The 12,203-nt window shown below is 54.6% G+C and overlaps 1 protein-coding gene across 3 annotated transcripts in view; it reads right to left on the reverse strand.

Moving 5' to 3' along the window:
- Positions 1-12,203, reverse strand: part of LOC104562020 (ankyrin repeat and fibronectin type-III domain-containing protein 1) — a 235,380-nt gene that overhangs the window by 146,498 nt on the left and 76,679 nt on the right. For all 3 annotated transcript variants that reach the window (XM_061993029.1, XM_061993028.1, XM_061993030.1), the window contains one exon: positions 11,627-11,844. In XM_061993029.1, the coding sequence (XP_061849013.1) occupies positions 11,627-11,844 (218 nt within the window). The remainder of the gene's footprint in view (positions 1-11,626; positions 11,845-12,203) is intronic.

Consider the following 12,203-nt stretch of genomic DNA (forward strand, 5'->3'; position numbering starts at 1 on the left):
AAGAGTCATTCTGGCCTTTCTGCTCTGCTGCCAGTTGGTCCTGAGTGGCAGTTCACCTTCCCCTGGGCTGCTGGGAAGCTTTGGCATGGAGTGATTGAGCAGGTTGACACTAAGTACAGCCCTTGCCATGGAATGAAGCCTCAAGAGGTTCACAGCCAATGCATCCATCCCACCTCTCTTCAGCCTCTCTTCCTTTGCCCTCCTCCTCCAGCAAGGCTGAAGGTCTCACAGCTATGGGCCATGCAGCCACCTCATCCCCACTCCTCTGCAGCTATTTTTAGTCCTCTGGTGTGAGCAGGTTCAGGCTGGAGATGCCACTGCAGCAGCAGGAGGGGGGAAAACCAGCCTCCTACATGTGACAGGCAAAGACCTGTAAACAGTCAGTGCAGAAAGAGATAAACCTTCTCTTTCCAGGAGATCAAGACCCAACTACACAAGTGGGGCAGCTTCCAAAGGCATTTAATTCTCCACTGAAGCCTGGGCTATTTCTGCCTCTGCAAACACTCCCTTGTAGAGATAAGGCTCCACTTTCTGAAGCTTGCAAACTAGTCATTAAAAAACAAACCCAAAACACAAAGGGGGAGAAGTGAGATGAGCAAAATGCTAATAGGAACCTCCAGGTCAAACCACCTCCCCTGTCACCAGCTCCTCTTGCCAGCACATTCCTGCCACTAATGAGGCCACACCGCTTCCTCTTCCCTCCTCAAGTTGCTCTGGTGATGCAAATCCATCGCCTTTGTTTCTATTCCTGGAGTAAAAACAGAACCAAAGTAAATAGCAAAACAGCCTCTTAGGTTTCAGGATCCTTTCTTTTTCCATCCTTCCCAACAGCAGTGAGGCTGTGGCTGCTCTCAGAGTGAGGTGACACCCGACCCCAGGCACCGTCCTCCTCTTGCCACCGGAAAGGCTCTGCTTAATCTTCAGCCTTTGAGGTCACTCCCAGCTCCTGCTCCTGGAGATCACTCCCAGCTCCTGCTACTCTGAGGTCACCCCCAGCTCCTGCTCTGAACCTCTGCTTCCTGGGAGGTTTCAGACATCACCTCTGGGGCAAGCAAGTGAGCCCCCACGAGAGCCTGCCAAGGGCTCTGGTGATGGCCCAGACCTTTCCTCATCCCCAGTCCTTCTGCAGAAGGCTGGAAACATGTGCCCACCAGAGCTTCTGCTTTCCACTGTCACCCTTACCCAGGGTGAATCAGGTCCAGGCTGTGCCCAGAGAAGCCTCAGGGTGCCCAGCGTGTTCCCGTGTGCTGCAGCAGGCGCCGATGCACGTGCACAGAGGAAGAAAGGAGGCAGGTGACAAGCCAAGTTAGACACATCACCTCTCCTCCATAGGTGTCCTGTGGAGCAGGGTGACAGCCAGCACTGCCAGGGCAGCTGCTCATGCAGGGAAAGGCTAGGGCTGAAGATCAGCTGTGCCACTGCTGAGCTCCCGTGGAAGCCACAGATGCAGGAGGGGCAGCTGGGGCAGGCACCGTGTGAGCAAAAGCCCTGTTCAGGCAGAGCTCCTGGGCTGTAACAATATCCCCCAAAGTCACTTCTTCCTTAGTTGAGGTCCAGCAAAGCCAAGCTGGCAGCAACCCTTACATTAGGTTCTGGGACACTGAGTGGCTGCAGCAGAATGGGCACATGCTGGGTGGCACCAGGGTCACATCCCAGCTCCCTGCCCACTGTCACAGCCAGTGACTCTCCAGTGCCTTGGGAAGGTCTGCTGGTTTTCTCCAGGCTCCCAAAGAGGAGTGAGGACACCATGGAGGCTGAGGAGAACTCAGACCTCTCACATGAGGGCAGGGATGGGTAAAACTAAAGCCTTCATCCATCAAAAAGCCAGAGCAGCCCGAGCTGCTGCTGCTGCTGTGCGGTGGGTACCAGAGCCCTGAAGCACGGTGCTGCAGAGACCTCTTGCAGCACACAACTGCTACTGCACCCACAGCCAGGCACCACGGAGCATCCCTTGGAGCTGCAGGGTTTTCCAGCACACTGGTGAGTTATCCTGAGCATCCCTGGGCAGGCTGCAGCTGGTGAGGCTTCGCTGCAGGCAGTCGATGGCATCCAGCACAAGCAAAGTGCCACCTACAGACAGCCACAGCACTAAATTGCTCCTGGTTCTGCAGCTGAATCCACTTTGCCAGATCCTTGAGTTTATATTAAGCCATGAGGATGTCCAAAAGGGCTTATTCAGACACAAGCACCTCCCTGCCTGAATCTGCTTGGAGAGAAAGTATTTTGAAGAGTTATAATGTCAGGCTGCCAAAGCACTTTCTTTGCTGGCAGCCTCCAATAGCTAATGAAAGGCATTTTGGGGGCTGCATTTGAAAAGAGCTGCACCATCTGCTCATGAACCTGGGGCACCTGCCTTCCTCTGCCTGAGGAGACCCAAAGACTTGCAGACTGTGAGTTGTGAGAGGGCAGACTACAGCAACAAGGTTTGCTGTCTGATAGCTGGGAAAGCAACTGCAAGAGGGCTGGAGAGGAGGAGCAGAGCTACCAAGGGAAACACAGAAAAGGTCTGTAGGTGGACCAAGAGGTCCTGCAGTCAGCAGAGGATGTGATTTAGTACAGCTGGTCAGAGCAGCAACCAGGCTGGGATGCAGGGAGCCACAGTCACAAAGCCATTCCTGCTGGCAAACTACACAGCCCCAAAGTGAGAAGAGAAACAAATCGGGACGACAAAACCCACCAGACTGTGTGCTCTGGGATTAACAGGAACAACCCCAGCAGCTGAGACCTTTCTGGCTGGATACAGAGGCCAGGGAAGGACCTGGGTAGCAGATGTGTGGTCACTGTCCCCATCACAGCCAGCTGTTGGGAGGGAACAAGCAGCTGAAGGAAAGCAGAGCAGCTGTGCTGGGGAGAGGCATCAGCAACCGCTCTGGGTCCTGCTGAGTGAAATGGAGTCATCCAGAAGCGTTTGCTTTTCCACACAGTTGGACCTCAGTGCACCTCGTGCTGCTGAGACCCCAGCCCAGGCTGCAGCACCAACCAGAACACTCCAGTTCCACACTGGGAGGCAGAGGAGGAACACTCCAGCTCTCCCAGTAACGTCTCGCCTATTTTAAAGCACCGTAGTTGTTTTCTCCCTTCACACAAACTCCAAATACCAAAGGACACAGAGCACATTTTTAGCAAGTCTGGCTTGGAGAAGCAGAGTAAAATTGGAAGCTGGCAAAGGACTCTGCTTTCCTCCTCCTCAGTCCCATTGCTTCCCGTGCTTTTGATGCTCCTTGCCCAGAAGTAAAATGCTAATGCACTGGAGGCTGGAAAGTCACAGCTCCTGGGATGCTCCCTCTGCCTCCTCCTCCCCAGCACAGGGCCAGCCCTGGCTGCTCCTTCCCAAGACCAACCCAGCAGAGGGAGCAAATGCAGCAGAACCCGGGTATGTTTTAACCTGTGGTTGTTACCATCTGAATGCACAAGTTATTTCCTAGTAGTTTGCATGAAGGAGTGAGCAGGGCTCAGGTGAGGAGCAGAGCCAGCCTGCAGCTGCTCTTACACAAGCCCTGGAAAATTATCCAGGCTTGGCACTAGCATCCAGCCTGCAAACTGTCAGCATGCAAATCAAAACCAAAGTCTGTCTCTCAGCAATAAACACCTTCCAGACTCAAGCACAGGGGACCACAGCCACTGTCTCTTTCCTTCCAAGCCCTGTACTCTCAAACCCCTGGAAGGCTGCCCATCAGCAGCTCTCTCCTTGCTGACAGCAAGCAGGACAGGCTTCCTACAGCCCATCTCCCAGGCTGCCCAGGGAGCTGGGGGAGTGCCCAGCCCTGGAGGGATCCCAAAGGCGTGGGGCTGAGGTGCTGAGGGCTGTGGGTCAGTGCTGGGCTGGGCAGGGGGAGGGCAGGGCTGGCACTGCAGCAGCTCCAGGGGCTTTGCCAACCCACATGATTCTATAAGTGAAGCATTCACTTGATCCCAAAGAGCAGCCAAGGGCACATCTGTCCCAGCTGCTTCTTACAGATACCCATGCCCAGTTTGGCTTTGGAAATGTGGGATGTCACTGTCCACATACACCAGCAGAAACCCCCTCTCCCCCAGCTCAGCTGTGAATAGTCCCCACAAACATTCCCTCTAATTCCTCCCACTGACAGACCCTTCCCTGTGCCTGGGGATGCCCAGAGCAGACCTGCAGCACGCTCTCCCCTTCCTAAACCATCACTACTGTTACTATAGACACCACAAAGCCTTTGCTGGGCTGCTACAGGCTGCTGCTGCAAATAAAACCAGGCTCAGCAGAGAAAGGAGACGGTACATTTCAGGCTGGAGCATTTCTGTGGCACTTCCCTCCTGCACCCATTTGCAAAGTGGAGTGATTCAGAGGCAGCCTCTCCCCCTCGGTGCCTGCTCCCAGGGGCAGCTCTCTCCCCACTGAAGAAGCTGCTGTGTGGCTCAAGTGTCACGTTATTCATCAGCTCCTTCATCAATGAGCAAGAGCCAGCAAGTGAGCAATTGCCTGGGCACAGGTAGATGATCCACAGTGCCTCCTGCCATCACCTCCTGCCATCACCTCTTTCTGACAGCCACTGCAAACTGAGGGCAGCACATGCCTAGATCCAGTATGACTCTCCTCACTTTACTCCACCTCTTCATGGAACCCACCTCAGCTGGCTCTTGTATGGCTCCAGCCTCTAATTTCTGGCTTTTCCTCTTTTTTCTGTTGTCACACTGAGCTGCAGAGCACAAACAAGCAACCAGCCAGTCCATACCGACATTCCCTGAAGCCAGGCACGACAGACTATGGTTTGTAGCAGTGTCAGGACACCAAATAAAATGAAGCAAGCAGGAGAGTGTTACCAGGGATGTGAGTCCACTGGCATTGGTGAGATCACAGTAGGGCTGAGCCTGACTTGGCTGTCAGCAGAAGCATCACACCAAAGACTACAGACTGCACCCACCAAGCTCTGTAAAGTCTCTGCACACTCAGGAAAAGCCAGACCCTGGGGATAATGCAGGGATGGGTCCCACTAAGCCCTTCTGCTCCAGGATATTCCCATCCCACATGGTGCTGCTCTGAGGTGAGGCAGCCTCTTGACAGCCCCATGTGCTCCAGCTCCCCACCATCACCACAGCTGGTGAACAGCCAGGAACAGGACGGGGTTTGGGGCTGGTCATTCCTGGATGGGTACATGTCAGCCAGTGCCTGCCTCCTTCTACAGCCCAGGCACCAGCAGGAGCTTCAGTGAGCTCCATACTTGGAGTTTCTGCCCTAAAGTAAGTCTGTCTTCTCAGTGCCTCCTTATTTCAGGCTCTAATCATTCCAGTTAGCCTTCCCTCCTTTGTTATGGGTTCTGTAACACAAGGATTACCTCTGCTCAACTCATCTGCATTGCTCCCCAGACAAACAAGGCTCTAAGGCTTTCCTGGGGGGCACAGACATTTCCTAACAGAATGACTGCCTGGAAAAAAAGCACCACACAGCAAATAGCAATTAAACAAGAAAATAAGTCAGTGCACAAGAAGACTGCCAAGAAACCACAACCTCCAGCCTCACCTGCTTGAAACACACCTGAACTCCAGCATGCAGCAGTGTCAGACCCACTGGGGCAGCACGAGGGTCTGTGCACCAAGCAGGGCAGTGCCAGCCACTGCTCTCCCCCAGCTCATCTGCCCCAACCAGCTAACTCTACCCTCATGCACCAAGAGCAGCATTTCATTAGGAGAGAGGCTTGCTGCAAATCAAGCTGATGAGCCTCCAAGCCAGCATGCCAGGATCCTGGGCACTGCCAGCTCTTCAGAGAGCAGCAGCATCTGTACCATCAGCTTCACAGGTTTTGCTTATAACAGTGGGCAACACCAGAAAGGTTCTGGCCTATATACAGAGTACTTCAAAATCCCCTCAGAGCCCTGCTGTAATCTGCACTGACTGTCCCAGCAGCCACCAGACAGTGACTCAGTCCTAGGTGACCTCCTTTCATGCTCAGAAGGCCAACCCTGAGTTTAGTAGGGTTAATTCTGCCTTTAATGATCAGGTCTCCTGTGGAAGCAAGAAGTTTCACCACAGCCTGTAACACACCCATCGTTGCTTTATCCCCTCCCAGGCAAAGGGCACTGCAGAAGGTCTCACTCTGCTCCTTGGTGCCCATTTCAGAGGCAGCACAGAGCCAGTTGGGCATGAAACACACCCCAGTCCTTTTGTCCATCACTGAGTGACCCAAAACAACACAGGCAAGGTCTCAGAGCATAGCCCCAGCCACAGCCCTCATCACAGCACAGACACATCAGACTCACTGGGGCAAGGCAGGGATCTGAGACACAGATGTCAAAAGCAATCAACTGCTCCTCTTCCTCAAGGCTGGAAATGCTGCCAACATTACGAGCCTTAGAAGAGTTAAAAGGAAAGGCTTATGAGAAAGGAAACTGGTTCTGACAATCACAAGAGTTGGAATTCATTTAAAATTCAAATTATGCAAATGCAAGTAATCTGTAAGTGCAGATCCATCCCAGATCCATCCCATGCCAGCAGTGGGCTGCAGACATGCCACCAGCCAGGCAGCTGCACGAAACCTGTCCTCCAGCAGAAGGCAGAGGGGGTAGGATCTGGGAGAAGGCAGGAGGACAGGATCTGGGAGCAAGCAAAGGGAGCAGGATCTGAGAAGGCAAGGAGCAGGATCTGGGAGCAAGATCTGGGAGTAAGCAGAGGGAGCAAGATCTGGGAGCAGGTAGAGCAAGCAGGATCTGCAAGCAGGTAGAGGGAGGAGGATCTGGAGAAGGCAAGGAGCAGGATCTGAGAGCAGGCAGGGGACAGGATCTGAGAGCAGGCAGAGGGAGTAGGATCTGGGAGAAGGCAGAGGGGGCAGGATCTGGGAGCAGGCAGAGGGAGCAGGATCTGGGAGAAGGCAGAGGGGGCAGGATCTGGGAGCAGGATCTGGGAAAAGGCAGAGGGGGCAGGATCTGGGAGCAGGCAGAGGGAGCAGGATCTGGGAGAAGGCAGAGGGGGCAGGATCTGGGAGCAGGCAGAGGGAGCAGGATCTGGGAGCAGGCAGAGGGAGCAGGATCTGGGAGAAGGCAGAGGGAGCAGGATCTGGGAGAAGGCAGAGGGAGCAGGATCTGGGAGAAGGCAGAGGGGGCAGGATCTGAGAGCAGGCAGAGGGAGCAGGATCTGGGAGAAGGCAGAGGGGGCAGGATCTGGGAGCAGGCAGAGGGAGCAGGATCTGGGAGCAGGCAGAGGGGGCAGGATCTGGGAGCAGGCAGAGGGAGCAGGATCTGGGAGCAGGCAGGGGACAGGATCTGGGAGCAGGCAGAGGGAGCAGGATCTGGGAGACGGCAGAGGGGGCAGGATCTGGGAGCAGGCAGAGGGAGCAGGATCTGGGAGCAGGCAGGGGACAGGATCTGCAGGTGCTCCCTCTGACCAGGAACAGGGAAAGCATCAGAGAAGCAGAAAGATGCCTCGGCAACAGCAGCAGCACTCCAGCACTGTCAGCCCCCAGGGCTGCAGCAAGGCAAGCCTCCAATGTTTTCACACAAGCTATAATAAATCCTCCCTCAGAGAAGCTTAGATGCCCATGACCATCACAAAGGCTTTGTTAGGCAGAGAGCTTAGTCAAAGGGATGTGAGACAGCTGCACAGCACAGGATGCACGTGGGCAATAGCTCTGCCCCATCTCCATCCACCTACCCAGGTTAGGGTCCCAACTGCATCCCCCCCCAAAAGCCCTGCATCAGAAGCCTCTCCCCTCACTCAGCATTTCCCAGAGTCATTCTGAAGCAGCTGCATCACAAGGCAAAGGCAGCTCAGGCTGTCAGCATGGAAAGAGCAAAGCCAGAAATCTAATGGGTAAGTGCAGCAGCCTGGAAAAATGTAATCAACCTTTAAATATGGACTTTCCTAAAAGGTCCCAGATGAGCCACTGCAGAGAAGGCAAATTGTCTCCTCTGCTGTAAATGCTCTGCTGTGCAAGGGGAGAGCAGCTCTCACCTGGCACCAGTGCCTCCTCCAGCCAGGGCACACCACCAGCCCACAGGGAAACTGCAATGCCTCCAGCACGGAGAGGGAAAGCAATGAGCAAAGCTTGGGAGGCCATGCAGCTTGGCACTAGCTACCTGTTCTTGGAATTAACTTCCCCAGGTTGGCAGGATCTTTACTTTCAACTTGGAAGCCAGGCTTTCTAGCTGTGTGGGGAATACCAGGGCTGGACTGACCCAAACCTCAGCTAACAAGCTGTCAGTTCAGGTTCCTGCACACTCACTGCCCTGAGCCTCTGCTGACACTCTTTCCAGGTAGGATGAGTCTCCTTCTCTCAGCAGGACTCACAAGGTCACAGCCCATGGCCAAGCCTCCAGCAACATCTTTTAGCTCTTAAAACAAACCAGAAACAACATAAGAGAACAAACCTCTGCTCTGTTCCTTGAGGGACAGTCAGCACTGCAGGTATGCCAAGGAAAGCCAAAGGTCCCCAAAACCTCAGGAAATCAAAAGCCAAAGCAAACCAACAGCAGGTAGAGAAGAGATGTGCCAGCAGGGCATCGGGGCAGTCAGTGGCCACACAGGGAAAGGGCAAAGCCCACCTCTCTGCAGGAGCCAGCATGCTGCTTGGGCTGACACACCAAGTCTTTCTATCTCTACTGTGTGCTGGCAGGTCCCACAGAGACACTGAGAGACCACCTCTGAAAGAGGAAGAGTCCACAACATCTCAGCAACCTCCTCTCCTTCCCCTGGGCACAGCTTGGGGCTGCAGACCCAGGCTGAAAGACAAATAGATCAGACACACGTGTCTTACCCCACAGCAGGACTGCCTCATCTTAAACACCTCCAACACCTTTCAGCAGCTCCTCAGACACCCCATCCTGCTTCTGCTCATCTCCATCCCTGAGGCTTTCAGCTGCTTCTCGAGCTCGAGGCAGCAGCTCCCACCGTTCATGGGCACCACTGGCAGCAGTGGGGTGGTGACCAGCTCCCCCAGACTCACTCCCTCTGGCATCCACTGTGCATGGAAAAGAGGTCAGAGCTGTCCTCCCAGGAAGAAGCACAAGCAGAGAGGGTGAGCCCCTCTAAACCCCCACACTGTACCCCTCCTCTGGGTTACAGGACAGTCAGTGCCGTGGGGGACAGAGTGATCCCCAAAGCTGCTCCTGTGGGAAGCCTGTGGCAGGGTGAGCACTGCTGCAGCTCTCAGCAGCACTTTGGGTTGTGTGGATGCCCCCACTCCCCTCTCTCCTCCCCTTGTACAGATGCTTTCACCCATTTCCAACCAACACCGAGCTCTTTTCAGCAGCAGGACACCTGAGCCCTCATTACAAGCCAGAGGCCAGTAACGAGGCAGGAGGAAAGCCACAAATATCCCTGTATCAAGTGTCTCTGGGAAAGAGGAGAGGCAAAGCCCATCAAACATTGATCAGTAGCTGTGGCACAGGCCTGGTGTGGCCCTGCCATCCTGCCACCAAGATGCCCTGAAGGGACAGAAAGGGCTGAGCTGCCCCAAGGTCTCCTTGCTCAGCCCAGTCCCTCACTGAGCCAATCTGCTCCAACCCTTGAAAAGACTCAGTTGCTCATATAGGGATGAGGACAGGAAAACTCAGCTCCTGTTTGGTTGCTACCTTAGACAGCAGTGCTCAGAGACAAAGCACTGACCCCGGGCATCACTCAGCTGGGCAAGAACCAGCTCAGTGCCAGCCCAGCCCGGTGGGATGTGAGCAGCCAGGCACTGCAGGGCTCTGCCACACCACCACCAAACTCAACCTGCTGCCTCCAGCTCCTGCACCAGGCTGGAGAAGACTTTTTCTGCTGGTTTGGTTATGTTGCACACCAAAGGAGCTGTGCCTGTGGCTGGGGTTAGGAAGCTGTGTGTGTGTGTGTCTGTGTGTGTGTCTCTGTGTCTCTGTCTGTGTGTGTGTCTGTGTCTCCGTGTGTCTCTGTCTGTCTGTCTGTGTGTCTGTGTCTCTGTGTCTCCGTGTGTCTCTGTGTCTGTCTGTGTGTGTGTCTGTGTGTCTCCGTGTGTGTCTCTGTGTCTCCGTGTGTCTCTGTGTCTCCGTGTGTCTCTGTGTCTGTCTGTGTGTGTGTCTCTGTGTCTCCGTGTGTCTCTGTGTCTGTCTGTGTGTGTGTCTGTGTGTCTCCGTGTGTGTCTCTGTGTCTCCGTGTGTCTCTGTGTCTCCGTGTGTCTCTGTGTCTGTCTGTGTGTGTGTGTGTGTGTCTCCGTGTGTGTCTCTGTGTCTCCGTGTGTCTCTGTGTGTCTCTGTGTCTGTCTGTGTGTGTGTCTGTGTGTCTCCGTGTGTGTCTCTGTGTCTGTGTCTCTGCATCTCCGTGTGTCTCTGTCTGTGTCTGTGCGTGTCTGTCTATGTGTCTGTGCCTGTGCGTGTGTGTGTCTGTGTGTCTGTGTGTGTCTGTGTCTCTGTGTGTGCCTGTGTGTCTGTCTGTGTGTCTCTGTGTGTGTCTGTGTGTGTGTGTCTGTGTGTCTGTGTGTCTCTGTGTGTCTGTGTCTCTGCATCTCCGTGTGTCTCTGTCTGTGTCTGTGTCTGTCTGTGTGTCTCTGTGTCTGTGTCTGTCTGTGTGTGTCTGTGTGTCTCTGTCTGTCTGTGTGTCTCTGTGTCTGTGTCTGTCTGTGTGTGTCTGTGTGTCTCTGTGTGTCTCTGTGTCTGTGTGTGTCTGTCTGTGTCTGTGTGTGTGTCTGTGTGTCTCTGTGTCTCTGTGTCTCTGTGTGTCTCTGTGTGTTTCTGTGTCTGTCTGTGTGTGTGTCTGTGTGTCTCCGTGTGTCTGTGTCTCTGCATCTCCGTGTGTCTCTGTCTGTGTCTGTGCGTGTGTGTGTCTGTCTGTGTGTCTGTGTGTGTCTGTGTCTCTGTGTGTGCCTGTGTGTCTGTCTGTGTGTCTGTGTGTCTCTGTGTCTCTGCATCTCCGTGTGTCTCTGTCTGTGTCTGTGTCTGTGTGTGTCTCTGTGTCTGTGTCTGTCTGTGTCTGTCTGTGTGTGTCTGTGTGTCTCTGTCTGTCTGTGTGTCTCTGTGTCTGTGTCTGTCTGTGTGTGTCTGTGTGTCTCTGTGTGTCTGTGTCTGTGTGTCTCTGTGTGTGTCTGTGTCTGTGTGTGTCTGTGTGTCTCTGTGTGTCTCTGTGTCTGTGTCTGTCTGTGTGTGTCTGTGTGTCTCTGTCTCTGTGTCTGTCTGTGTGTCTGTGTGTGTCTGTCTGTGTCTGTCTGTGTCTCTGCATCTCCGTGTGTCTCTGTCTGTGTCTGTCTGTGTGTGTCTATGTGTGTCTGTCTGTGTGTCTCTGTGTCTGTGTCTGTCTGTCTGTGTGTCTGTCTGTGTGTTTCTCTGTGTGTCTGTGTCTCTGCATCTCCGTGTGTGTCTGTCTGTGTGTCTCTGTGTGTCTGTGTGCCTCCATGTGTCTCTGTCTGTCTATGTCTGTGTCTGTCTGTGTGTGTGTCTGTGTGTGTGTATGTCTGTGTGTGTGTCTGTGTGTGTGTGTGTCTGTGTGTGTGTGTGTCTGTGTGTGTGTCTGTGTGTGTGTGTGTCTGTGTGTGTGTGTGTCTGTCTGTGTGTGTCTGTCTGTGTGTGTCTGTCTGTGTGTGTCTGTCTGTGTGTGTCTCTGTGTGTGTCTCTGTGTGTGTCTCTGTGTGTGTCTCTGTGTGTGTCTCTGTGTGTCTGTCTGTGTGTGCCTGTCTGTGTGTGTCTGTGTGCGCACACACGCGCGCAGCCCAATACTCACAAACTGCCGCCGCAGCTTGGTCTTGACGCGCTCAGCCTTTGTGTCAGCGGGGTGCAGGGCGTAGCTGAGGGCACCCAGGTGGTTGTCCACAGACAGGCTCTTCCTCATGTAGAAGGAGCGGGTGCGGAAGTGGCTGAAGGGAGCGTCCTGCACGGCCGTGCCGAGCTGCGGGCCGCGCGGCGGCTCTGTGCCGTCATCCTCCAGGCGCCAGGCGTCTCCTGCGGAGCACAGGACAGACCATCCCGTCAGAGCCACGGCTGGGAGACACCCTACTGCTCCAGCTGTTGGTGGGGGGACCCAGGGGACGGCTCAGCCCCTCTCTGCCCGCCCCACACCCAGCAGCAGAGGCACAGGATGGTTTCAGCTGGCAGAGCCCTCTCAGCCCATGGGGTGCAGCCTCTGTCCCAGCTCCATCACCCACCAGCCCATTGCCCTCAGTGCAACACCACCCAGCTCTGAAACCCCTCCAGCCCCTCCCTGGGCAGCTGTTCCAATGCCCAACAGCCCTGGCACCAAACAAACTCCTCCTCACATCCAGCCTGAACCTCCCCTGCTGCAACTTGAGGCTGTTTCTTCT

The sequence above is a fragment of the Colius striatus genome, chromosome 3, assembly GCF_028858725.1.
Source record: "Colius striatus isolate bColStr4 chromosome 3, bColStr4.1.hap1, whole genome shotgun sequence".
Taxonomy (NCBI): domain Eukaryota; kingdom Metazoa; phylum Chordata; class Aves; order Coliiformes; family Coliidae; genus Colius; species Colius striatus.